This window comes from Heliangelus exortis, chromosome 22 (genome assembly GCF_036169615.1).
Source record: "Heliangelus exortis chromosome 22, bHelExo1.hap1, whole genome shotgun sequence".
Lineage (NCBI taxonomy): Eukaryota > Metazoa > Chordata > Aves > Apodiformes > Trochilidae > Heliangelus > Heliangelus exortis.
This window is the reverse complement of record NC_092443.1, coordinates 5,343,657-5,367,887: the sequence shown is the minus strand read 5'-3', so window position 1 is coordinate 5,367,887 and position 24,231 is coordinate 5,343,657. Positions and strand designations below refer to the sequence as shown.

The following is a 24,231-nucleotide window of genomic DNA, read 5'->3' as shown; positions in this document are numbered from 1 at the left end:
AAACTTCACCAGACAATTATTATGGACCCCAAAGCATCCCCCCACATCCTAAAATGCAGATGTACGTGTTTGAATAAATACTAGAAAACAAACCAAATAATTTAAACCAGTTAAGAGTCAGAGCATTTTCTTCACACTAAGTGAATAATTTATGGGCAGAGCTGTAATAAAAAAAAAATAAAAAAAATCCTCTCCAGGCTTGTATTGCAGGAAGGCATACCCAGAATAAAAGATCACGTTTAAGACTCATAAACAAATGGAAAACAAAACCAACAGTAGGCAGAAAGAAGCTGCCACAGAAACCCTGTGGTGCATGGGGGAGACCACGGCCAAGGGGAACCCCCACCCCTTGGTGGTCCCCATCTTTAGAGGGACCTCAGTGATGCCTCCTCCTCCTCCCCAGCTAGAAATCTGGACTTAAACCCCCTCATAGCCTCATCACCCACAACTTAACCCCCACTTGTTACCATTTTAAGCAGCAATAGCAACAGTTTCTTCCCTCAGAGGAAACACAAGGACTAAATGCTTTTCCTGGGGCGGTTCCAGCCAACCTCCTCCTGTTGCTCCAGCATGGCTGGCAATGGCTGTTAAAGCTACAAATAATACTCAGCAGCCACCAGCATGCTTTTGCACCACAGAGCCTTTAGAGCCACAAACGCTGCTCCCACTCTGTGTGGCCCCCAAAACCACAGTCCAGAAAAACCTGGAAAAGTGCGACAAAGAGAGATACCAGTAACTTACATTGCAGCCAAAATTAATTCCACCCCTTCCTCTGAAATAAAAGCTTACCAAGAAACCGTGTTTCACTCCCCCCAAACCTCAGTAAGCAGGAGGAGCTGGCAGAGCCCCTCTACTCACAGCAGAACTGAATAAATCCCTGGGGGGACATGGGGTGACACCACCCCAAAGCACCTCCACAGACCACCCAGAGGATGCTACGGGAGGGGGTGTGCTGTCACAGAGGAGCTCTGGGATCCCCACCCCTAGCAGTGAGGGTGAGGATCTCCTGCCTTCCTCCCCAGCTAAACAAACCCTTCCAGCCATTCCCAGGGCACCAGAGGAGGTGACCATGGATCCTACCTCGGGGCCGGCTCCGGCGTTTCCGTCTCCCCACGGCCGTGCTGCGCAGGGCAGGTTGGAGCTGCCCGATCTCGATGGGGGTGTTGGTACGGAAGCTTTCCTTGAACTTCTGCATCAGGGACTCCACTGTCTCCTGTGTCACCTCGGGAGCTGCAACGCCAGCAAAAGGGATCGAGGTTAAAAGAGGAGCAGCCCAGCCATGTCCCAGCCGCCCGTCCAACCCCTTCCTTGCGCTGGGTGTGAGCCAGAGTTGAGTCCTTGGGTAAAAGCTCTGCCAAGGCGTGACAGATCTTGAGGGCACCCTGCAGAGTCACCCATAGGGACCCATCCAGTGCTTTCCAAGCCATACCAAAGCCATAGAAACTGGAAAATTAAGAGTTTACAGAAACTGCATTTATCACACTACTTTTCAGCATGTTGGATTATTCCTTCTCTGTTCCCCATGTGCATGTGGGACACTTGCAAGCATCGTGTCCTTATCCAAGTTGCAGCCTGAAGAGTTCAAACCACACAGAAACTCTCCAGGCACTGGCTTTGAGTTGGGTTTAAGTCTGCCCTGGCAGCTTGGAGTCTAACCCCAGGCTTGGCAGCCTTTTGGGGGGTCAGGTGTTCCCTGACAGGCAAGTTTGGGATTAGAGAGTGATGGACCAGGCTGGGGTGGAAGCTAAGTGGATGATGTACTGGTGGTCCAGGTGTGCTCTGAGCTGCAGCAGAAATCCCTGGGGTCTTCCAGGGCTGCTTCCAATGCTGAGAAGCAGCAGCATCTGAACTCACAAGACAGCTTGCTGCAACACCCCAGCACATCACTGCTTGCTGGCATTTAAACAACTCCTCTTCTTGCTCTCACATCCCCCCCTATCCAGTAATGCCAAAAAATCCCCCAGAATTGTACTACAAAACTCACCACCCACCACCAGGAGGTTATGGGAAATCGTGACGCCACTTGCAAAGAGCAAAGGTGAAATTCAGGATCAAAAGGGTTGTCCTCCTGCAGGCCACAGAGGTCTTCCAGGTTTAACAAATGGTTTGGCCTCTGTCAGCTCATTGAATCAACTCATTAGCAGAACATAACCTCTGTCCTGTCTCTGTTTCCAGAGTCACAAAGTCCCTCTGATCAGCTCCTGAAGCTCCCCCAGCCTGACCCTGCCTGTGCAGGGATCACCAGCCCAGAAGGCACCCTGTGTCCCACTTGGATAAAGGAAAAGTGAGTGCCTTGGAGCTCCCCAGCCTACCCAAAGTCACAGGCTGATGCATCACCCCACCCCATATCCCAGGCCCAGAGATATCCCAGATCTCCATGGAGCTCCTTGGGGTGCCTAACTGCCCTGGACCACCAGAATGTGGAGCATCCAACAGCTTGCTCCATCAGTCACCTGTACAAAGGGATAGGAAGAGCTCCAACCACCCCATGCCACAGGCAATGTCACCCCAGCCCACAGAGCAGCTCTTCCTTCCTTCTCCCCAAATCCCAAAGGTGATGCCCTTGGCTTCCCCAGGAGTAAGAGGCTTTAGACCACCCCAGGGCACCCTCACAGGCTGCATAAAATGTACCATAATCCACTGGGGAGCACACCAGGAGGGCTCAGGAGAGGGTCCGTCCATCCAGTGCTGCTGCTTTGAGTGATGGAGAGATGAGGACCAAACCTGCTGCCTGAATAATAACCCAGGGTGGGAACCATTTTGGAAGAGCTGCAGAAAGAGAGAGTGGCCTCAGGGACCTGCTATGTTATGTCTTCCAATTATTCAAGACCAGGCTCCCCCAGGCATCACAGATCAAAGGCAGCTCCCCAAAGCCCCTGACATTTACAGCAGACAAGGCTGGATCCTGCACTGTTAGATGCCCCAGAACTGAGGATAGAAAGGGATTAAAAAATAAAACACATCAAGAGCAGGGAAAGGTCTCCAAAGAGCATCCTGTCCCATCCCTGACAGCACACATTCCACCTCCCTCACAGGGCTTCACCAAGGTACAGGGAAGGATGCTGGGGCAGCACCAGTATGGCTCAGCACCCCAGTGCTGTGTGTGGGAGGGGGGGAGCCCATCCCTGCAGCTCCTTTCCCTGGGAACAAGCATGGCAGAGCCTGCCTGACAACAGATGGCAAGAAGTTATCTGCACCTCAGGGCTGTGTGACCCATAACGTGTGCAGGCAGAGCAGAGAGCTTGGGAAGCACACGGCTGAGGTTTATTTACTGAAAAGAGGCCAGAAGGAGAGCACGGGGGGGTTAGGGGACAGGGGGAGAGGCCAATGCCTTCAGCTGGCCATGAAATGTGGGGAGGTCTCAGGTCTCGTGGTCCCTGCTCAGCAATCAGTGCCTCGGGGATGGGACCCCATCTGCTCCCTGTGCAGCCCAGAGGCATCTGCTGGGCAGAGGAGTGAACGTCAAAAGCAAGGGGGGGAGCATCACCCTGGGGGGAGAGGGGCCCTGCAGACTCAGGTTATTTGCAGTGTTGTTACAAATACTCATTGCAGGAATGAGGGCAAAAAGCTGGTGCATGGAACAGCTCTGCACAGCTCGTGTGCAAAAGGAAAGAGAAAAAAAAGAACCAAAAAAGCCCTTGTCAACATGAGCACAGCACGTGGAGTTTTACATGGCCAGCATGGAGAAAACTTGTGCTGACAAATGAAAGGTAGCTGAGCTTCAACTGAATGAGCATCAGGGGTCAAGGATGAAGGAAGGACCCTTCACACACTGTCAACAGTGACAAAAGGGAGGAAGAAGAACCCAATGTGCAGCAAGGTAATGAGGAACAGCACTTGCTGAGGCTGCTGTCACCCTGCTGACCAGGGCAGAGTCCATCACGTCCACAGAGGAGACACAGTCCACCTCAGACTGCCTCCTGGGCTTTGCCACATGAGGATTTTCATAGCCAGCCACCTGAGAATTGACAGCCAGGGGTAGGGCCCCACTGCTCAACCTGCCAGGCATCACCCAGCTGCATGGCAAGCACAGGTTCACACACACTGCACACGTGCTTGGCATCCCTGTTCCTATGGAAGTTTAAACAGTTCTGAAAAGAACCAGAACACGCCCCACCAGAGGGTTGTGACACCCCAGCTCTGCCCCACAGGACCTGCCTGGGCTGCAGGTCCAAAACACAGGCTTGACCCACAGCTCCAGGCATTGCTGCACTGCCCACAAGCTGCTGCCCTCCCTCCCCAGCACCCTGCAGGACGCTGCTCTCTCTCTCCCCAGCACCCTGAAGCCCCAGTGCCCAGGCACCAGCTCCTCCCCATGACACCAAATACATCCTTTCCTTCAGTGAAGCTTGCCAAACAGCCTTCCTTCCCATTCCTAGCTTCCAGGAGATAAATCCACCAGGCTGTTGAGCTCACAGCTTCGTCACTACATTGAAAGTTTCTGCAGCCCAGTGACAAGATCCACCCTGAAGTTTGGCACGATGCTATGAACTCAATTTCACCCCATCCTGCAGCAAGGGCTTTCAGTAGCATAACAACCCCAGGAACAGGCTGAAGCCTGAAGCAGAGGAAGCAGGAGGCTTTGCAGCCTCCACAAAAATCAGTTCCCATCTCTGGCAGTGATTTTAGGATTCAGCTGAAGGTCAGTGTACCTTTGTAAAGCACATTATATGTTCCCATCCTATACCTCCCTCCTGTCCACCCCCATATGCTATTTTGGAAGCAATTTGCTCTCCTTATGGCTCCCCTCTTCTTTTTTCATGTCTCCCACAAAACAATTCCTACCAACAGCCTTTCTTCCTTCCTTCCTGCTGCCACAAATTGCAGTGGGAAAATATGATGTTTGGCTTAAAAATTACAACAACGACACAAAAAAAGTTAAAATTGAACAATATGAGGCACGTTTGGGTAAAAATACATAGCAACAGTGATGGGGAAGTGGCAGCACTCATTCCAGCCCTCCCAGCACAGCCCTGAGAGCTGGGCTTTGCCCAGGCACAGACACTGGATATAGGGAACTGTTTTGATGAGATACCAAAAGCAGCCTCTCACCTGCTTCAGCAGTCAGGAGGGATTCTCCAAAACACAGTCCTAGGCTTGGATCAACTCCCCACACCCCATATCTGAGAGATGCACCAGCTGCATGCCTCCACCTTCACTGGTTGCACTTGGATGGTCCTTCCACTTCTCCAGGGCATCCCCACAGGTCCAGCACAAGGGATAAGGAACTGCAAAAGCCCTTTGACTGTGCAAGCTGTGTTTTGCCAGCAGAGGCTGAGAAACTGGGATGGAGGTGGTGGTGATGGGAATATCCCTTGGAAACAAGACCTCCATCTCCCCCAGATATTTTAGGGTCTTCAGACATGGCCTTGGAGGACCCCAAAGGAGCAGCTCTGCTTCCACCTAAGCCAATGGTCCTGCAGCCAACACAAACTTTATATCAAACTAACTCTATATGAGCCCCACTAAGTGCTGCACTGGCCCCTAGCAGGGCAGGGGAAGGGCAGCAGCTCCTCTCCAAAGCAGGCTCAACATCTCAGAGTGTCACTGGGCAGCTGGGAGGGCTGGACAGCCCCATAGCTTGGTGTCTGCAGCTGATTAAAATGGAGTGGTGTGGCTTAAGGTCTGCAAAGGTGTCAGCTTGCCCAGGTCCCCCATTCTTTGGTGTTCAACTTAAAGTTACAGTCCCTGAAGCCAAGACTGTCCTTGTTGTCCTCACACAACATCAGCACTCTTATAGCTGCAGGGAGAAGACTGAAAAAACAACAGCAACTTCTGTTAGAGCTTCCCACACTAGGTATTGAGTATAAAGTATTTCTTAAAAAGTAGTTTAAGACCCTGATTTTCACATCCCTCTCAGATTTCTGAGTGTCAGAAGGCAAGTTATTGATTCCACAACATCACCAGTGGCTAAAATGGTTCCAGAGTTTTAGAGAGAGGAGTAACTCACTGAGTAGCTCAAGAGCTGCTCGACTGAGCACGTCGCTGTGCTGGAATTGAAGTGTTTCACAAGAACACGTCAAACTCAATCAAGGATTAAATGGAAAAGTTTGGATGGAATTAGAAGTCAAGCTTGGTTGGATTTGTACCTCCTGACCTGGACAGACACTCATGATGCCATCTATAGCCACGTGTGAAATACAGCCCCTCATCTGAGCCACCAGCTCTTCTCTGTGCCCATCTCCTGTCTTCTCAGTCCTGCTTCCAGTACTGTGCAAACAATCTGCTTGCTCTAGGCACGGGGTAGGATGCTCTCCAAGGAATCATTTGCACTGGCCCAGGAGGTCTAATGCATTTTTATGTCCATAATGCTCCATACAAACATCAGCCATGTGTAATGAGCTTTAATAATGTTATGATTGTATCCTCCAAATCAAGCCCCTGAATTTCAACAAGTACATTTTGATGTTTCTGGATTGGTATCTTGGAAATTTCTATTCTACAGAGTATTTCAAGAAATCAGCTTTCCGATTCTACTCGAGATGAGTATAAATCTCATAATACTGTAAGTTTTCCACATGGTGGAAACCCAGTTTGCTCACCAGCTCTAAATAATGGCTGTTTGTTGCTTTTCGAAGCATGAAATAAGCAACGGCGTTTGTTCTGAATCTGGGATGTGGACTGATTTTCAGCAGTGCCACCCTGAAGGTACTGAGCTCCAGAAAGCAGAGAGCTTTACTACCATAAAATGAGGCAATTACACCAGTGCCTATGTGATGAGGGTGGGAGAGATTTGTACAAAAGCTTCACACGTATTGGGAGGAAAACACACATCTGGATAGCAAGGTCCTGCAGCAGAGCACAGAGGATATGACAAAGATTCCAGGAACACTGAGAACCTGAGCTCTCCATTTCTTTCTCCAGCCACCAAACATCTCTATCATGCTTGAGCAGGAGTCTCTGTCCCCACCAGTCCCCATCACGTGGCACATTCAGGCACACCACATCCAAAAACCAGGACACCTCTGGCTGCATTACACAACCACTCAGAAGATACACATATTCATATCTATTAAAATAAACTTTATATACATAAACATCAAAACAAGGCAGAAATAATAACCACACTTCCCCATACATCAGAGGACCAAGCACCTATTACAAACCATACATCTCCAAGCCATCCTCAGGTGACCCCAGCAGGAGAAGTGATTTATGTGGCACCACGTGCTGCTGGAGCTGGTCCCCAGCCCAGCCTGCCAGCACCAAGGGAGGATCAATCTCTCCCCAAGCAGCTCTTTTACCCAGAGGGGGTTTCAAGATGCAGCAACAGAGGGATATGGGAACTTGGGAGCATTTTGAATACAGATTTGTATTCCATCTCAACTTTTCTTTCCTGGCCCTCTTTGTTGAGTTTTAAAATAGAAAATGTATACTCTCTTTTTTTTTTTAACATAGCTATTAATACATTAATAGGTTGTTGCATACATTAATAAATCTCTTGCTATAAAAATAGATTTTTATACGTCATAGTCTGATTTTAATTGCAAATTGCAGGGGGAGGGTAGCAGAAGAAGAGAAAGTTTTATTCAAGATGTCTCCTTTTGAACAAATGTACTTTCCTCCTTCATATATTTATGAGATGACTGCTTCCCTATCCTGTTCTGCACCACCCTCAGCTCCAGGCTCAGAGCCAGCACAGTCCTTATCTGGCACAAGGGAGGGGGGGGAGAAAAAAAAAACAAAACCCCAATCCTGATAGGATCAGAAGTTTTCAGTAGTTTTACAAATCTGAAAAAAAAAAAAAAAAAAAAAAAAGTTGCCATAGGACTTTGATAAGGCTTGGAGCATGTGACAGGGAAGGAGGGGTGATGGGAGATGCTGGTGTGCAATATGGGAGGGGGACAGAGACCTGCAATGGGGACAGGGACCCAGGGAACCCTGCACCCTCTCTGACCACACACCCTAAACTTTGCTTTTCCTCTTTATTGCAAAGCTTTGCTGTTCCCCTCCCACGTGTACAGAGAGCAGGAGAGAACACCTTCAGCTCCTATCCTTGCTACAAGCCAGGTGAGCAGCTCCTCAAACCCCCAGGACCCGAGGGAATCCCCATCCCTGCAGGAAGGGGCAGCTGAGCCCCCAGCACTGCTCTGACCCCGCTTCATCCTCTCTCCAGTCACGGAGCTCAATCAACCGTTTACTGCAAAATGCCACAGAATGTTAATTTCATTCAGAATTAGGCAATTGCAAAGCCCTTTCAGGTTTTTTTTTTTATTATGGGAAATGAATAAGCATTGTATTAATGGCATCGTTTCTAACTCTCGCCACAACTGAGGCCCCATCGACAGAGGCTGCGAGTTGTCACCCCACACTTTCCCTTCCACTCCTCCACCCTCCTTTCCCTCACCACACTCCTGACCTCCCACGTTGGTAATTAAGATCATGCCATATAATTCTAAACACACTGCAAAAGATCAAATGCTTAAGAGTCTCAGTCCAATGGTTCTCGCCTCACACTTTTGCATCTTTCAAGAGCAGATGGGGCTCTGCATTCCTTGGGCTGCTACCAGCTGTGTTTGACTTCCCAGGAGCTCCTTCTCACTAGGAAACCCTCAGCTCTCCCATGGGGCAAAGACTTTTCAAGCACAACCCCCCCCTGATGTGTTCAGGGCACTTATCTTTTTATTCCATTTCCTCTTTTGCAAGGAAAAGCTTTTGGCCATGGGATGCTGCCCCATCCTTCCCTGCATGAAGAACATTCAGGCCAGACCAGAGTCTGCTTCCCACTTTCTCCGCCTTAGTAAAACCTTTAACTTACCTTTTTTTATGAGACACCATAACTTTTTTTTTTTGCTTACACAGCGAGCAGAGAGGAACAGGGAAGATGGGCAGACCCTCAGCTGCAGCTAATGCTGCTCAAGTTATAAAATAATTAAAAAGTTAAATAAGAACACTCTGGAGGAAACTTCCTCATTCGGTGCTAATGGACATGAAGCAGCCCGGGCTAATGTTGCATGGCAGAAGGAGAGCTGCCAGCTCAGGAGCACAGCTCTGACATCCACCAAACATCTTCAACAGCTTCACAAAACCAGGGGAAAATCTGCCCTGGGGAGCCAGCTGGGGCACAGACCACCTAGGGCAAGAAAAAGCCCTGTACCCACACACCTGGCTGAGGAACCTCCACTGGAGGCAGCAGCACTGGCATCTCTAAAGAAGGAGGTGGGTGAGATTGAGCAGGTCCCAGCCCCTCTAGGGAGGAGCACATGGACCAGTGACCTCTCTCCAGTCTCACCCACCACTCAAAGTCCCTGCTCAGCACCACAGTACAGAATGGATTTGCTGGTTCAAAGTCAAATTTCCTTTGCCCAAGAGGCAAAGTGATTCCCTTTCCTCATAGCAGCAACCCCACAGCATGTGCTGGGGAAAACAAGGCACCTGGAGGAGAAGCCACCAAAAATCTACATTGCAATGGGGCCAAGAAGCTTCATCCATGCACACGAGGCACTAACACCACCAAAGGATCCCCTGGAGGGGCAGGGATCAACCACCTCCCATGCCAGGAAGCACATGGGTGAAGGGAAATAAGCAGGAACCTGAGGTTTGTTGCTTCAGGAGAAGACCTGGAGCTGAGGGAACATCCAGAGAGCCCTGGCTACCAAAACCAAACCACTTCCAAGCTAGGTGGGTGAGGCAGGAAGGCTCTGCCAGAGCCTGCAGGACCTGGTGGGTGTCACAGCAAGTGCTGTAACTCAGCAGGGTGGTCAGAAAGGATTGATCTAAAGCACCCTGTTAATAAGTTTCCTCTCCCACTGGTCCTTTGGGTAGGTCACTGCCTAATGATAAATGGGGCTGGAAGGTGCCTGCAGAGCTAATATCAGTGCAGGTGCCTGGCCTCAATCCATCTTCCTGAGGAGCCAGCTGACAAAACTAACTGTCTCAGCACTGTGGGCAGGTAAAACATGACTGGTAGGAAAAGGACACACAGAGAAAAGAGTTGGTGCTTCAGCTGCCCTCCCTGCTCCCCTCCCACAAAACCCATAAGCCCAGGATGGACTGATTAGGGGAACATCCTGAGGGAGGATCATCCTCATCAACTGGTGGAGTCCCAGTGATGCTAAAAGCCAAGGTGAAGAAGAGCTGAGCATTGTGGACCAAGAGGAACCCTTCACTCTCATCCAGGTGACAGGATCTGGAGCAGCCTCAGCTCTGAGCCATGCAACCCAGGGACTACCAGAGCACTTGCCAGAATTTTTTCCAGCAAAAATGGGGCACATGGCATTGTTGTCCCACCTTCCAAACCTCACACCCTCTTCTCATCTGATGACCTTCATTTGAAGCCAGGTCAACATGACTTCAGAAACTCATGGCAGGTTTTTGCTCTATACCAGCACCATAGCAGGACAGCCCTGAAGCTCTCTCATGTCCTCTACATTGCACACAAGGCAGCTGCACAATGTGACCCAGCCCAGAAACTCAGGAGAGGGGAGGACACCAGAGATCCCCCAGGGTCTCCCAAGGGGAATAAACAGCTACCATATTACTTTTTTAGATTCCGCATGAGGAAAAAAATAAGATGTCATCTTGAATCTAATCCTGGTCAATAACCCAGCTACATCCTAAATTATGTAGTGCTTTATCAAACATTCATAGTGATGAACAACGAGTGCCTGCCATTATATATAGCTCCTGATGGCTTGTTTTCCTTGGACAGCCAAAACTTCACAGCTTATCTTCTGTGAGCTTGTGATTTTGCCTGGATGAAAAGCACTTTGGACCCCTGGGGAATCAAGGCTACAGCACACAAAACTGCCACAACTCCACCATGCATCAACGTGACAAAACCCAAGAAAACCCTATGTTAAAACTGCTGCTGCTGACTGGAGGAGCCACAAGTCATCCATCTGTGGCTCAGAGAATGGATGACCAAGGGAATTTCTCTTCAGTTGGGATGTTGTGCAGTGTTGGAGCAAGATCAGCCCAAGCCTCATAAAGCAGTGATAAACCAGTGGGACTTCACAAAGCCACCATCCTACGGGATGCTCAGCAAAATGCTAGCATATTAATGCACCCCTTTTCTCTTCCATTACCTACAGCACCAGCAGAAACTGCTTTTCCATCTGCTTCTTCCCTCTTCTCTCACAAAATTACAAGTGGGATGTAGCAAAGTCAAAGGGAGGGCAAAAAAAATTTAAAAAACCACATCAGGAAATCCAAGCTACCACACTTTTCTCAAAACTTACTGACTCATGTGAGAGATGTACAATCAGTCATCAAACATGTGCCAGCACAGCAGCTTTGTGGCCAGAGGGATGGCAGGACCAGAGGGGGTCACCAGCCCCTGGGAGCTTCCCCATCCCTTCTGACCCAGAGTTGGAGGCAGGAGGCACATCTGAGGTGGGGCTCTCCTGGACAGGCTTCCATGCATCTGGGGAGATGTTAGAGCTCTTCTTTTGGGAGGGACTAAGGAAGGGGGGGCCTAGGGAAGGGGGCCTGGTTCCCACAGAACCACCAGGCCAAGAGACCCTCGTTCTCTCCCTCTGTGTTAATGGGGACAACCCAAATTTTGGATGAAGGCAACCAATTCAGTGTAATAGGATCATCAAAGCAAACCTGAAACTCCAGCCTGGCAGCTCTCCATTCAGAGCTTGAAAGGCAATTAATATATTAATTATGGCTGTGTTTCTCTCTCTGGAAAGCAAAGCTTTTCCCTGGCAGGTACAGACATTTTCAAATCAACATTGCAGTCAGAGGTGGCATCAACAGGATTACAATGGCACACCCGTCGCATCCTATGCAACTGGGGCTCCTATTTTATTCATTAATGCTCTGAAATCGGCTGGAATTAAACACATTGGACTTAAAGACATGTTTAATTTCTCTAACAACCAGAAACACTAGCCAAGCATGTGTTTAAATGCTTTCCTGAATTGGGAGCTGATTCCTACCCTGTTGGGCCTCATTTTTTTATTATTCGTTTAAAGCTGAAATTAGCAGCTGGGTTTGTCAGCCAGGAGCAGTGGACTGCAAAACCCACTTGCTATGGGCAGGCTACGTGGATATACATTTTCAAAGGTCTCTGCAAATTACACAAGGAGCTGGCAGGGATTAGAGCTGGGAAAAGCTGATCACGTACAAAGAGGGTCATGATCCCATCAGGTCACAGAAAAGAAGACAGAGCCTCAAGACGCATCAGATGCCAGCCTGACATCCTGTCCCATTTTAGCTTCCAGCTTTAAGCCATCATTTTATTTATTAAAGGCTTTAGAAAGCCTCTGGTCAGTGCCTGGATTCAGGGTGGCACTTCATCTGCCCACCCGAGTGAGCAGCAGCTGCAGAGAGCAGCTCCCAGCCCTGGCACTGGGGTGCAGAGCCAGCCACGAACCCAGCCAGGTGCTGAGGTCCCCTCAAGGATGCTGGGCTCACAGCTCAGGAGAAGCAAGACCACAGTGGTCCCATTGCTCATGAGCATTCCCTTCTTCATCACAGAGGAGAGCTCCATCACTCTGCCCGTTCTAAGTTCTCTGACTTACACCCTGGCCTTAAATCTCACCTCCAAAATGCTGCAGACCTTGTGTATCTGTTACAGATAATACCTCCAGAGCCCAGTTTAACTCCTTGCCCTCCTCTTCCATATCTCTACCCTCAAAGATCCCTTTCCCAAGCCCTGACACCACAACCTCAGGATGGAGCTGCCTCGCCTCTCTCTTAGAGGAATCTTCACTAAGAGATGATGATGATGGCTGAGATGCAGCCACCAGAGGAGCTGCTCCAACATTCATGTCTTAGGAAACCCCTTTTATTTCCCACCAGGATCCTTCTCCTGCATGCCATTTGCTGTTAACCAAAGCCATTTGTCTTTCCTACCAACCTCCTTTCTCCTGGACCACATCACCCAGAGCAGTTTGGCTGTGAAGCTGTCAGGACCACAGAGCCCCAGCAGTTCTTAACATCTCCTTGTACTTCCCTGTCTGCTGTCTGGCTTGGCTCTCCCCCAACTTGAAGATCACGACTGGAACTGTTAAGTGACATAACCAGGGCTACCAAAGCAGCCAGTGGCAGAGTGGAGTTGGATCTGCATCTCCAGGTTTGCTCTAGGTGCCAGATCTTCTTCAGGCATGCTCCAAAGCCTTTCAGTTTCACTACAGAGAAAAGCATCCATGGATTAAGTAAGAGAAACTTCAGAGGCTTACCCAAGTTAACACAGCAGGTGAGAAGAAAGTCCAGGAGATATGAATTCAAGCTGACTGCACAATCACATCTTTGATATGCCTACAGTATTAATCATCAGTACCATCAGTAATAAGTCCTGTCTCCTGTCTAGACTTGGAGGCCATACCCAGACTGCAGAGTCTGTGAAGCCAGCACAAAGGTATGCTTGAAAGCTCTTTTTTTTTGAACATGAAAGAAATAGAGAAAATAAAGATGGGACCTTTGTTGCAGGACTGGAATTGCAGATACTTGATTTAAAAGTCTGACACGTAATTTCTGCCCAGTTTTCACCACGCAGAACTTCTGCTTCTTGCTGATCCTTAGGAGATTTGCTTTAGCAGAATCTTGTTGGGGAACACGTGGGTGACCTCACCTCCAGGCTTGCTGGACTTTTACCTGCCTTTGTTTACTAACTCCATCTCTGTACTTCCATCACATTCCACCTGGGGATGTAGCAGTGCTGCCTGGGATGCCCTGAGGTCAAACCCCTCAAACAGCACCTGACAGACCAAAGCAAAGGGCTCTGGCCACTGTAGGTGGAAACCATGTTAGAAAAGAAACAAGCTAGGTATATTAAGAGGGAAGAGCAAGTTCAGTAACCCCAAATGGCTGGAGTTTCAGGCTATCTGCTTGGGAGAAGGTCAAGAGCAGAATTCCTCAGGAGCATGGACTGGGAAACTGCCCAGAGAACCAAAGCATGGGGCCCAGAGGCAGTGGGGACACTGATACAGTTCCCTAAATCCTGATTATCACAGAACATTGTGTACACCTGGAGACCGGTGAAGGCCAAGACCCCATAAACTGCACCCCACATCAGCAGACCCCACTCTGGCACAAAACCCCTGGAGACCTTCTAATTGCCAGCAAAAACCTGAGACCATGAGGAGATGGCCTGGCCTCCTTTCCACAAAAGCACAAAGGGATCCTTTTGACTAATTAGGACCGCCTGGCTCTCGCCTCCTTCCTCCCTCTATTATATATAATAATAAAAATAAAAACTAGAAAAAAAAAATACTACTTCTCTTCAATTTCCTTGGATTTTTCTTCTAAATTCATCTGTGCAATGTCACCAGGTCAGTTTGTGCTCCTGCTGCAATTATAATTTTGTCAGCTTTCCACTTGCTAGGGAGTTTGGGGATTTTTTTCTTTCATTCTTTTTCCCCCTCCTCCCAAGTCAAAAATGATTTTGCATAACAGTAATAATGTTAATGGCCCTGCACAGTGCATCCAGATTACAGCTGCAGCTAGGGAGAAACAAACATCTCATCTTTGCCCTGCTGTTTATCTACCCACAGCAGAGTCTGGTATCAGGTCAGAACCTGTAATTTCATTAACTTTATCACTCAGACGAGCTTGTTGCTAGATGTCATTATTCAGCACATTGCTCCTGGGTTTTGTTTGTGCTGGGGTTCACTTCAGATGACCCAGCACTGTGCAGGAGCAGCTCTCCCCCCTTCATCACTGCAGAGCAGTGCCTGGGACTTGGGAGGAAAGTTTGGCTCTCTGATCCATGCTCTGCTTGCCCGTGTTTTGCACAGCAGAGATTTGTGCTACTCGACCTCCTGGGCAGGGACTTTTTTCCCCATCTTTGCAGGGCTGTACACAGCAGAGTCCATCCAGTGCAATTACCTGCCTGATACATCCAAAAGCTCCACAGAGGGAATTAAAACCCCACATTCTTCCACATGGAAAGGTCAATTGAGCCCAACAGCTGCACAGGGTGCAGGAATCCCACATGAGGGAAGGGCCCCAGGGGTGGCACAACGTGGCACCTGCAAATCAATCACTGCTGGGCACTGGGGGGGAAGCAGCAGTGCAGGCAGGTGGAGGGAAAAGCCCAAATGTTCTGTCTTAATCGGGTTTGCTATCCCTGGTAATTAATGCTGGGAAATGACACTTGAAAGAGCTACTGGTGACAGCCCCAGCAATGATACTGTTTGGAGCTTGCTGACAAGTCCCAGCTGATGTCTTATCACAGTGCTACACTGAGGGAGCAGCAAGGAGGACTCTTCCCTTGGGCTCTGATGGACTCCCTGGGATGGGGACAGTTTCTCACTCAGCCCTGGTGATCTCCTGGCAGCTGGGGCCATGCTGACCCTGTCCTTGAGCTAGGTCCATGCTCCAGCTGGGTTTCCCTTGACACATCTATCTTCAACTCACCTGTAAAGCTGCCTGAGCAGAACCCATTTCCAGTCCCTGGGGATCTCCAGGTACTTGGTATCTGCTGGCAACAACTGCAGAGTTTCTCCACCCCACCTGCCACATCCCCATGGGAATTCTGGATGCAGCTGTTGTTCATGGGCTGGTCCAAGGGTCTGCGTGAGCAGAACATCCAACACCCCCCTGATCACTAGATTTCCAATGCATGTGCAAACCAGGTCAGCACACACACATATTTCTGATGTAAAAATCCCAGGTCTGAACTACAGATAACCACATCCTTGATGGTCCAGGCTCTGACCAGCTTCAGCAGAGAGGAGCAACTAACACAATGGTAGCCTGACTCCTTCAAGTAAAGCCTCATCCAAGAGAGAACAGTGCCCATATGGGAGGAAATATTCAGTGAACCTGCAGTTTGATAGGATCAGAACAGGCAAGGCACAAACCTGCCTTGATCCAAGGTGCAAAGCCTGACAGCATCACAAGCTGAACTGGTGGGAACATTTATGAACATATCTCACAGCCTAGGGTAGCCCTGGCCCTGCAGGCAGCTTGCAGTCCTGGGCTTAAAGGGATTTTTCAGTCAGTATAAGAATTTCTTTATTGCCAGCTCCTGAAGACCTCAGGGAGTTTAATATTCTGTCCTAGATCTTGTTTACTATTATGTTTTGAAGAGGACTGAAACGCAGTTACTGCTGTCTTCCCCACTCACACAACTCTGAATTATTTATAGAAAAGCAAAACAAAGAAGAGAATATGAAAGAATAAGAAAGGTAGCTCAGTTACAATATATGGTGGCTTTCATTTTTTCATTCTCACTGAGGAGAGGGTTGGAGAAACATCTCTTAACCCCTCAGGTTGTTAACAGTCAGCTGTACACAAAGGGGGATGCCAACAGGGGGGCTCTGATCAGCACTCCAGGATGGCTGATGGACCCCTGGCACCTCCCTATTTATCTGAACAAAGATAACCATCAGTGCCATAATAACCTTGCTTAAAAGAGGAAAGAGTAAAAAGCACTAAAAAGGGGGAAAGAAACACAACCTCAGCCAGCACTTCTGACCATCACAGGCACAGGGACCTGCTTTCCAGCCACAATGCATCTGCTGGGCTCTCCCCAGCTGGGATGCTCAGAGATGCAGTCTCCATAGAGCTAAATCCCATCCCTGTCCCCAAACATTGCCACTGGGGGTGCTCCAGCAGGGATCACTGAGCTTTTATGGGAACTGCACACACTCACAAGAAGAGATAATCCAGCATCACCCCAGCATCACTCCTTTCTTGCATGGAGGGAGTCACTGCATCCTTTCCTTGTTCCTGCTGGAGTCACTCAGCAATTAGCACTAATGTACTTCACTTTTGTTTATTGAAATGCATTTCACTGAGCATTGCATGTGAACAGTATTAAATGGCTTCTAATAACATTTCAATAAGCAGAGGTGGGTGTTGCAGCTTCTGAGAGACAGACTTTAAAAATACAGGCAATCAAGAGTGCATTAGCTGAAACACTCGGGGGAAAGTGCTGCTCTTCTCCAAGCAGGAGAAACATCTCCCCGAGTCACAGAGTTGTACCTGTGCAGCCCCTGCTCCAACCATCCCCAAGCCCAGGCAGGAGAGGAGCACCCAGGGTCTGCCTGGCCCTCTGAGCAACACTTCAAGTGCAAAGAGCAGAACCACATGGCCCACAAGCACCAGGTTTTATCTGCAGTGAGGAGAACGAAGTAAAAAGTAGCCAGTGTAGATGGCTTCATATAGGCTTTCACCTTGACCTCCTCCTGCAGCTCCCAGCAGTGCATTGAGGGCCACCACCAGCATAATGACTTTGTTTGCAGTGACTGCAGGATCATTTGTCTGGTTGCTCAGAAAATAACACACAGGTTTCCTTTTGCCACCAGTGGAAAATACAACTTTCTGGAAAAGATCTCAGAGGAGCATCAAGCCCATCAACATATTTGTTGCAAGAAGTGATGCTCTACTCAACAGCAAGGTTGTGAACATCTCCCCCTCACACCTGAAGAGGAACAGACAGCCTGACTGATGTGCCAGCACTGACTCACAGCAACAAGTTAGGATGAACCCCAGTATTTCCATCTTGTTGAGCCACAAGTTCTCATCCCGGAGCAGCAGGAATGACTCCTCTGCACAATGCTACACAAGCCTATGGCAAAACAGCAGCTCCCCTCACTGGGGAAGAAACTCCTGGAAAGTGGTGAATTGTTTTGGAAGAGGATGTGGTGAAGAAACTTCACTTTGAGGGTGGTGAGCCCCTTGCCCAGGTTGAAGGCCAGGTCGGATGGGACTTGGAGCAACCTGGTCTAGTGGGAGGTGTCCCTGCCCATGCCAGGGGGTTACAACTGGGTGACACTGAATGTCCCTTTCAACCCAAACTGATCTGTGAGTCTATGAATCCACATTTACATAGAGCTCACAGGCTCCTACATCATCTGAACCACCAGCAAATCAGTCACAGAGTACTAAGAAACCAGGGGACCTGGTCCTTGGAGCTGGCAATGACAGCTGAGGGCTCCCAGTTACCGAGCCTCAGTTTCCCCAGCACCATCCAAAGGTGATTCCTCTTCTCAAGAACAGCAGCTTCAAGACAAGGTCCCTAAAACAACTTGTAGATGACAACAGAGGACCAAAGCCTGGAGAGCTAAGCACCAGCCATAGGGACTGTGCATAGATGAACCATCCTTGCTTGGTGACACCACACAGGACAGACACCCTGGCACAGGATGAGGAAGGGGAAACAAGAGAGAGAAAAGCCACAAACCTTTCTTTTCATAGTCAGGCTTCTCCTCCCTGCCCCGGCCCAGGCTCTCCAGGGTCCGTGTCACCTGGCTGCCAAACTCATCCTCCCTGGTGCTGGGCTCTGCCCGCCGTGGCGTCTCCTCCTCCTCCTCATCCTCATAGTCATCCAGGATGGGGGTCTCTCGGATGGGCACCCCAATGACCGAGTTGTGGGCTTGGAGGCGTGAGTTACGGAAGCTCTCGCGGGCCTGGGGGCCCAGCAGCACCGAGGGGATGTAATGGATCTCGTGCGTGGCCTCCGTGCTGGCGCTTTTCTGCGGGATGCGGCGACGCTTGTGCCAGCGCCGCTGGGCGTACAGAGCCACCGTGAAGACCAAGAGGAGCAGGAGCAATGCAATCAGCCCACCCTGCAGAGGAGAGAAAAGAGTGAGGAGATGGACAGGCCCATCAGGGAGAGGAGATGCTGTGGCCAACATCAACGAACCCTTCTCCTCTTCAACCCCCAGAGCATCCTTTCGTCAGCCAGTTGGGTCCATGGAGCAGCCACCTCTGAGGCAAGATGTCACAGGCTGGTGGAGGAGGGTGCTGGAGGTGGCCTTTAGCTGGGAACAGCACAGTGACACAGATGGCTCAGATCTTCCCAAAACCTTCTTACCACAGACCCCTTGGATCCTCCTGGCATCTCTATTCACCCACACACGCAGGAGCCCCAGGTGGGAGAGCACCTCTTCCCACCCTGCCTGGGGAGATGACAAAGGTGGCAATGGCACCCCACAATTTCAGAGAAAAACAACATTATTATAACAACTCAGTCACCAACACAGGAGCAGTAAAGCCTCAGCAGAGACACAGAACATTTCACACAAATGGCAGTGCAACAAATGGCCCCACACAACAGCTGCTCCCCAGGGCACGGGGAAGCTCTATCAGCTCCATCATCTCTGGCTGTGATTTGCCTGTGGTTTCAATGAGATTTCAGCAGCACACTTGGGGGCACTGCACTCAACATTGCCCAGACCAAGACCTTCTCTGCAAAGCTCTCTTCTTCCCCAACCTCCAAATTGTATTCAGAGCACCTCCCAACAACATCACCAGAAAAAAAAGAAACAACCGAAACTCTTTACCAAAAAAAACCCCAAAAACTAAAAAAAACCAAGCTTCCTAAATACCTATATGTCCATGGAAGTGGTGTCTCCTCTCAAGGGAGCTTGGCTGGGAAGTGATGAAGGGAGCCAGCCGTGCCTCTGGCTGCTCTGGAGGAGAATTCAGCCCCCATTTCTCAGCCCGTGCAGGCAGGAGCTGTGTGTGTATCAGCTTCCAGCCTCTTAATCTCCACAGCACCAAAGCAATTTTATGCCGTGGCAGACAAGCAAAGCAGGGCATGTAAATCAGGAGCAGCATGAGCAACCAGGGCTTTGCAGCACGATGTGAAACAGCCAGGGCAGGGCAGGAATTCCTTTGGCACAGGGGATGTCACAGCCCAGAACTTCACAGAGAGTACACAAACAAAGCAGAGACGTGCAAATATTTCATCTGCATTCTATACAAAGCACCGTGTGGTACCAAGAGAGCAGCTCCAGCTTCTAAACTGGATCAGCTGTAAAGAGGTGGCTTAGGAAAACTGCAGTTCACAGGATAAGTTAGCTGGGAGCAGAGCCTTGGAAACAGGACTGGAGGAAAGATGCTTCCCTGGAGCACTCCAGCACTGTGACCCACTGCAGAGAGGAGAAGCCCAGACCTTGCTCCTCTCTTCCCTAATTGTCACAAATAGGTGCAGGCTCAGGGATTCAGGACATTGCTCAGCTTGATTCCCCAGTTTAGATGACACGTGCCTGGTGACATGGCCAGAGCAGGGCCTTGGACTTCAACATGGCAAACCACACTGCAAACTCCAGTCTGGCTTGTGAGCCAGTGTCCCTCTAGCAAAGCAAGGGCTCTCACAGAAGGGTTTCTGAACAACATGGCCATGACTACTGGGAAAAGCCTTCCCCCAAGGCCTCACCACCAAGCCCTTCAGTTGCCCATCCCTCAATGCCTGGGTGCTCTCTGCAATGGTGAAGTGGCTGCTGGGCAGAGCGGGGCTGCTCCTGCCCACTCTTCATCCACAGGCACACAGGCACTTGTCCTCTGTGGAAAAGCATGGTCAGAGACAACCCAGGTGCTCAGAAAAGGTCAAGGTGACCATGAAAGCCCTGCATGAGGAGGAACTTTGCCAGCTGGACCCCAGGAAGAGCTCTGGGCATTAATAGTAGCTCCAGACCCACTTGCACGCCTGGCTGGGCTCACCTCACATCCAGCCTCAGGAAACGGCTTGGAGAGGATAAAACTGTCAGCAGATTAAATTAAAGATCTCTCTGCTTAGGAGAAATTACAAAAAGGCATAAAGGCACAGAGGTTATTAGTGTGCCATTTCCCTCCCAGCTCAGAAATGACAAGGCTGGCTCAAGCAAGCTGGGGGCTCCCAGCCCAACCATGGCTCCTGTGTCCTTTGGGGATGAGCTGGAGGTCTCTGCTCTCCCAGCATGGAGAGCACAGCTCCATTTCTGCCCAGGAAAGGCTGGGGGTGCCCGTGCCAGCCCCTCAGGTGAGCACTCATGGGCTTAGAGAGAAAGGCTCAATTTTTATGTGCTCCTTTCATCCCTAACCCCATGCCAGCAGCTGCTTGTTTAACCACAGAGCACACACCATGAGAGGTTCCTGGGGAAAAAGGGGGTAAAATCAAAATGAGTCAAACTTCGGATGTATTCAAGCCAGCCTCATTTTAATCTATTTTTCATGTTAAATTATCCAACTGAGAAAGCAAGAGAGAGAAAGGGAAAGGAAGGGATAATATGAGAAATGCTTTATTTGACAATGTGTCATTCGGAAACTGATTATTTCTGTCTCTGAGCTTTTTAATATTCCCAAACAATGGCCGAGCTGCACAGGGATTTGGTATTCTAAGGCTGGATTTATAATACTCTGTTCTGCAGTGATAAGAACACGGGCTTTTAATCCTCTGAGCTGTGAACATGCATATTCTCCCACGTAATGTCCTTCCTGCCATGCTCCCACGTGCCCCACGCCAGCCAAGCCAGAGGGCACCAGAGGGTTGCAGAGACCCAGAGGAGAAGGGCTGGGAGGAGGAGGATGGAGAAGAAGGTTGCTGGGGACAACACATTTGTGTGCAGAACCACAGGGCTTGTGGCACGGAAGCAAACCCCAGCTGAAGCTGGAAAGCAGCAAGGCTGGGATTAATTTGGAGCACTGAAGGAAAACCAATCATAGAATATCAGGTTGGAAGGGGCCTCAGGAATGCATCTGGCCTGATCTTTCTTAGCATAGAAATGGTCTATCACATGGCCCAGCACCCAGTCCTGGGTGCTGAACTGATGGGTGCTCACATAAATTATGAAGGCTGCCAAGCTGCTGGCCTGGAAGGTGATCACTGTCCAGGAACAATTCCTGAGCAGCAAGAGGACACACGTGCTCCTACAAACATGAGCCACCATCTTCTTCTACCAGAGCTGTGAACAAGGAGGGAATCTGGCTGCTCCTCTGGGGTCTGAGCAAACTCTTCTTTAACAGGATCTGGACTTTCCCCAGTGTCAAAGCACCAATCACCCTGTGCTGACCCAAGAACAGGTATCAGCAATAACCACACATTCCTCAGAGCTCTTCACACAGTGCATTTCTTCTTTTCATTTTTGGACATGAAGGGAATTAAACAATAAAACAATTTACCAAGGTTGTTGTTGACTATCACTATAAATTTTTAAATTTAATTTTTAAAGCAATCCAGGATGCTTTTAGAAGTTATGTTTTACTTCAACTGAAAAATAAAGGTTTCATGGGATTCTTGCAGGCTATATGGCACCAGAGGTGACCCCCAAAATCCCTTCTGGTCTTTCTATTTTGTCCTCTGTGTTTCTTCATGAGTTGTCATAGTCAGCTCTGCTCTAGATCATCTTCTCTTTCACACATTCCTTTCACTTCCAGGTCAACCCAGACTGAGGTCATGAGGCCACAGCAGGGTGCAGAAACACCACCAGAAGCATGGACACAAGCAGGCAAGTAAGACACATCCAGCTCATGAAGATCAAAGAGGGAGAAGCCACCAGCATGGACCAGACCTCAGACCTCTCCACCCCAGCACACAAACCTCTCCTGGCTCATCTCTGCCCTTGCCAAAGCTGTAGTAAAGCACCTTTGTTCAATGAGCAGGTGTAGCAAACATTTGCATCAGCTTTTAGCCATGCTGTAATTTGAGCTGAGAGACTTCCAATTAAGTTTGCTAAAACTAATGCCAATGGCAGTGCAGAGACCCTACAAACATCATTTCACTGGGCAAGGGCTTGCTGCTGGGCACAAATCCTCCAAGGCCAAGTTGCAGGGCAAAATGCAACCAGAAGAGGAGCTGGGCCCATCTAAGACACCCATTAGAAATGTCTGCTAATTGGCAGTCAGTCCTCTCAGCCAAACCTTCTGTTGCAGCCAAATTCAGAGAAAACATCTGTTGATGCCCAGGCTGGCAGGGGCAGCCCCAGCTCTGTCCATTCTCTCCCCGCCAGGGTTTGCCCAGTCAAACCCTGCACCAGGACCTGATGCCCACAGCACGACTGAGCTACACTCAAGACAGCTTTGGGAGACAAAATACCACATCTAACATGTTGGGTTGCATGGCATCTGCTTCCTCCCTTCCCAGATCAAGCCTCTGCAGAACACTGGCTTCTCCCTAGGCTTCTTTTGCCTTAATGCTCTCTCTTTGCTGCACCTCTCAATTTAAATATTTCTTCTGCAAATCTTCATTAACATGCTGTTTGCACCTTCACTCAGATCATTAACAATGAAAAATAAGGCTGATCTCTGCTGACATCTCTTGGAGCCTCCCCCCTCCTGCTCACTGCTGTTTATCATGACCTCTTCTGCACCCTGCCAAGTCCTCACCACCTCCCCCCCAGGGTGCAGGACATTCCTGCAGGAGGTCCTTGCTCCCCATGGCTTTAAAGAAACAGCAGGGCAGGGGAAAGGATGTTCTATAGTGTGCTCATCCCTGAGCAGAGACATCACTGCCCTCCACCCCTCATCCCCAAAATGGGGGAGTTTGGGCTGCTTCCTGCAGAACCAAGGTTTCTGCACCCACACCACTCCAATGTCCATCTCCATCCTCCCCCTTTACACTTGTTTGTGTACATGCTGGCCCATCAAGGGTTGGACTTGATGATCTCTGAGGTCCCTTCCAACCCGGCTAATTCTATGATTCTGTGATCACAAACAAGTGTAAAGGGGTAGAAAACCTACAAGAGAAAAGCAAGGCTCTTGAAGAACCTGGAGTTTGGGAAGGTGCTGGAACCTCCCTTGGGACATGCTCCTGCAGGCACAGACCTGACCAAGCCTGCTTGGTCCTTCAGCCTCTTCCAGGAGAAACGAAAACGTGCACCAAGGATGAAAGGATGCTCACAGCAGAAGTTGTGAGCTTGACATGCAGTAAGGACCATTCCAGAAGAAACACAACTTCAAGAAGCCTGATGCTCCCAGGAGAGCAGGGACATCTCAGGCAGTGGGAGTCACCTCCCCAAAATGCAGAACATTGCTGGCATGCCTCAGGGCACAGGGATCCTGCCAGCTCCCTTCTCCTCCAGCTGCTCTTCCTGAAGTGGACAGATCCTGTCACATTGCCCAGCCCTGCCTGTGAATCACAGACCCCCAGGCACTGCAAAGGTCAGCACATGAGCCCACATCAGGCAAGGAAACTGAGGCAGAGCATGGAGACCAAGGACAGAGAGCAAGCCAGCACAGAGGCTAGCAAGAGATGAACATCAGGATTTAAAAAGTAATAATCTAAAAATATATTAATCTGGTCCTGAGCTGAAAACAGCTCACCTGCATCTCTCTGTTAAAGGCAGCAATGACACAAGGCAAATCTACTAAAAAACTACAGCCTTTTCTCCTGTATGCTTCAAATCCCCATTCAAGCACTGCTCCACCAAGGTGCTTAACCACATGCTTAACTTTAAATATGTGTTTAATTCCCATTACAGTCCATGAAACTAATGCACATGCCTCAGTGCTTTGCTGAGCAAGGATGGCTGCTTGAATGCTGGCCTGAAGAGAACTCTATTAGGTCTTTTATTTCTCCCTCTCTTTTTCCATGGCTCTTACAACATCACCAAGCTTCAGCAACTATGGGAC

The 24,231-nt window shown here is 49.5% G+C and overlaps 1 protein-coding gene across 1 annotated transcript in view; it reads right to left on the bottom strand.

Annotated features, from left to right (window-relative positions):
- The window catches only part of ASTN2 (astrotactin 2), a 319,778-nt gene that overhangs the window by 220,575 nt on the left and 74,972 nt on the right, over positions 1-24,231 (bottom strand). Inside the window, exons 3-4 of the mRNA XM_071766590.1 lie at positions 18,083-18,467; positions 1,081-1,230 (exon numbers count right to left, since the gene is read on the bottom strand). Coding sequence (XP_071622691.1) covers positions 1,081-1,230; positions 18,083-18,467 — 535 coding nt within the window. The remainder of the gene's footprint in view (positions 1-1,080; positions 1,231-18,082; positions 18,468-24,231) is intronic.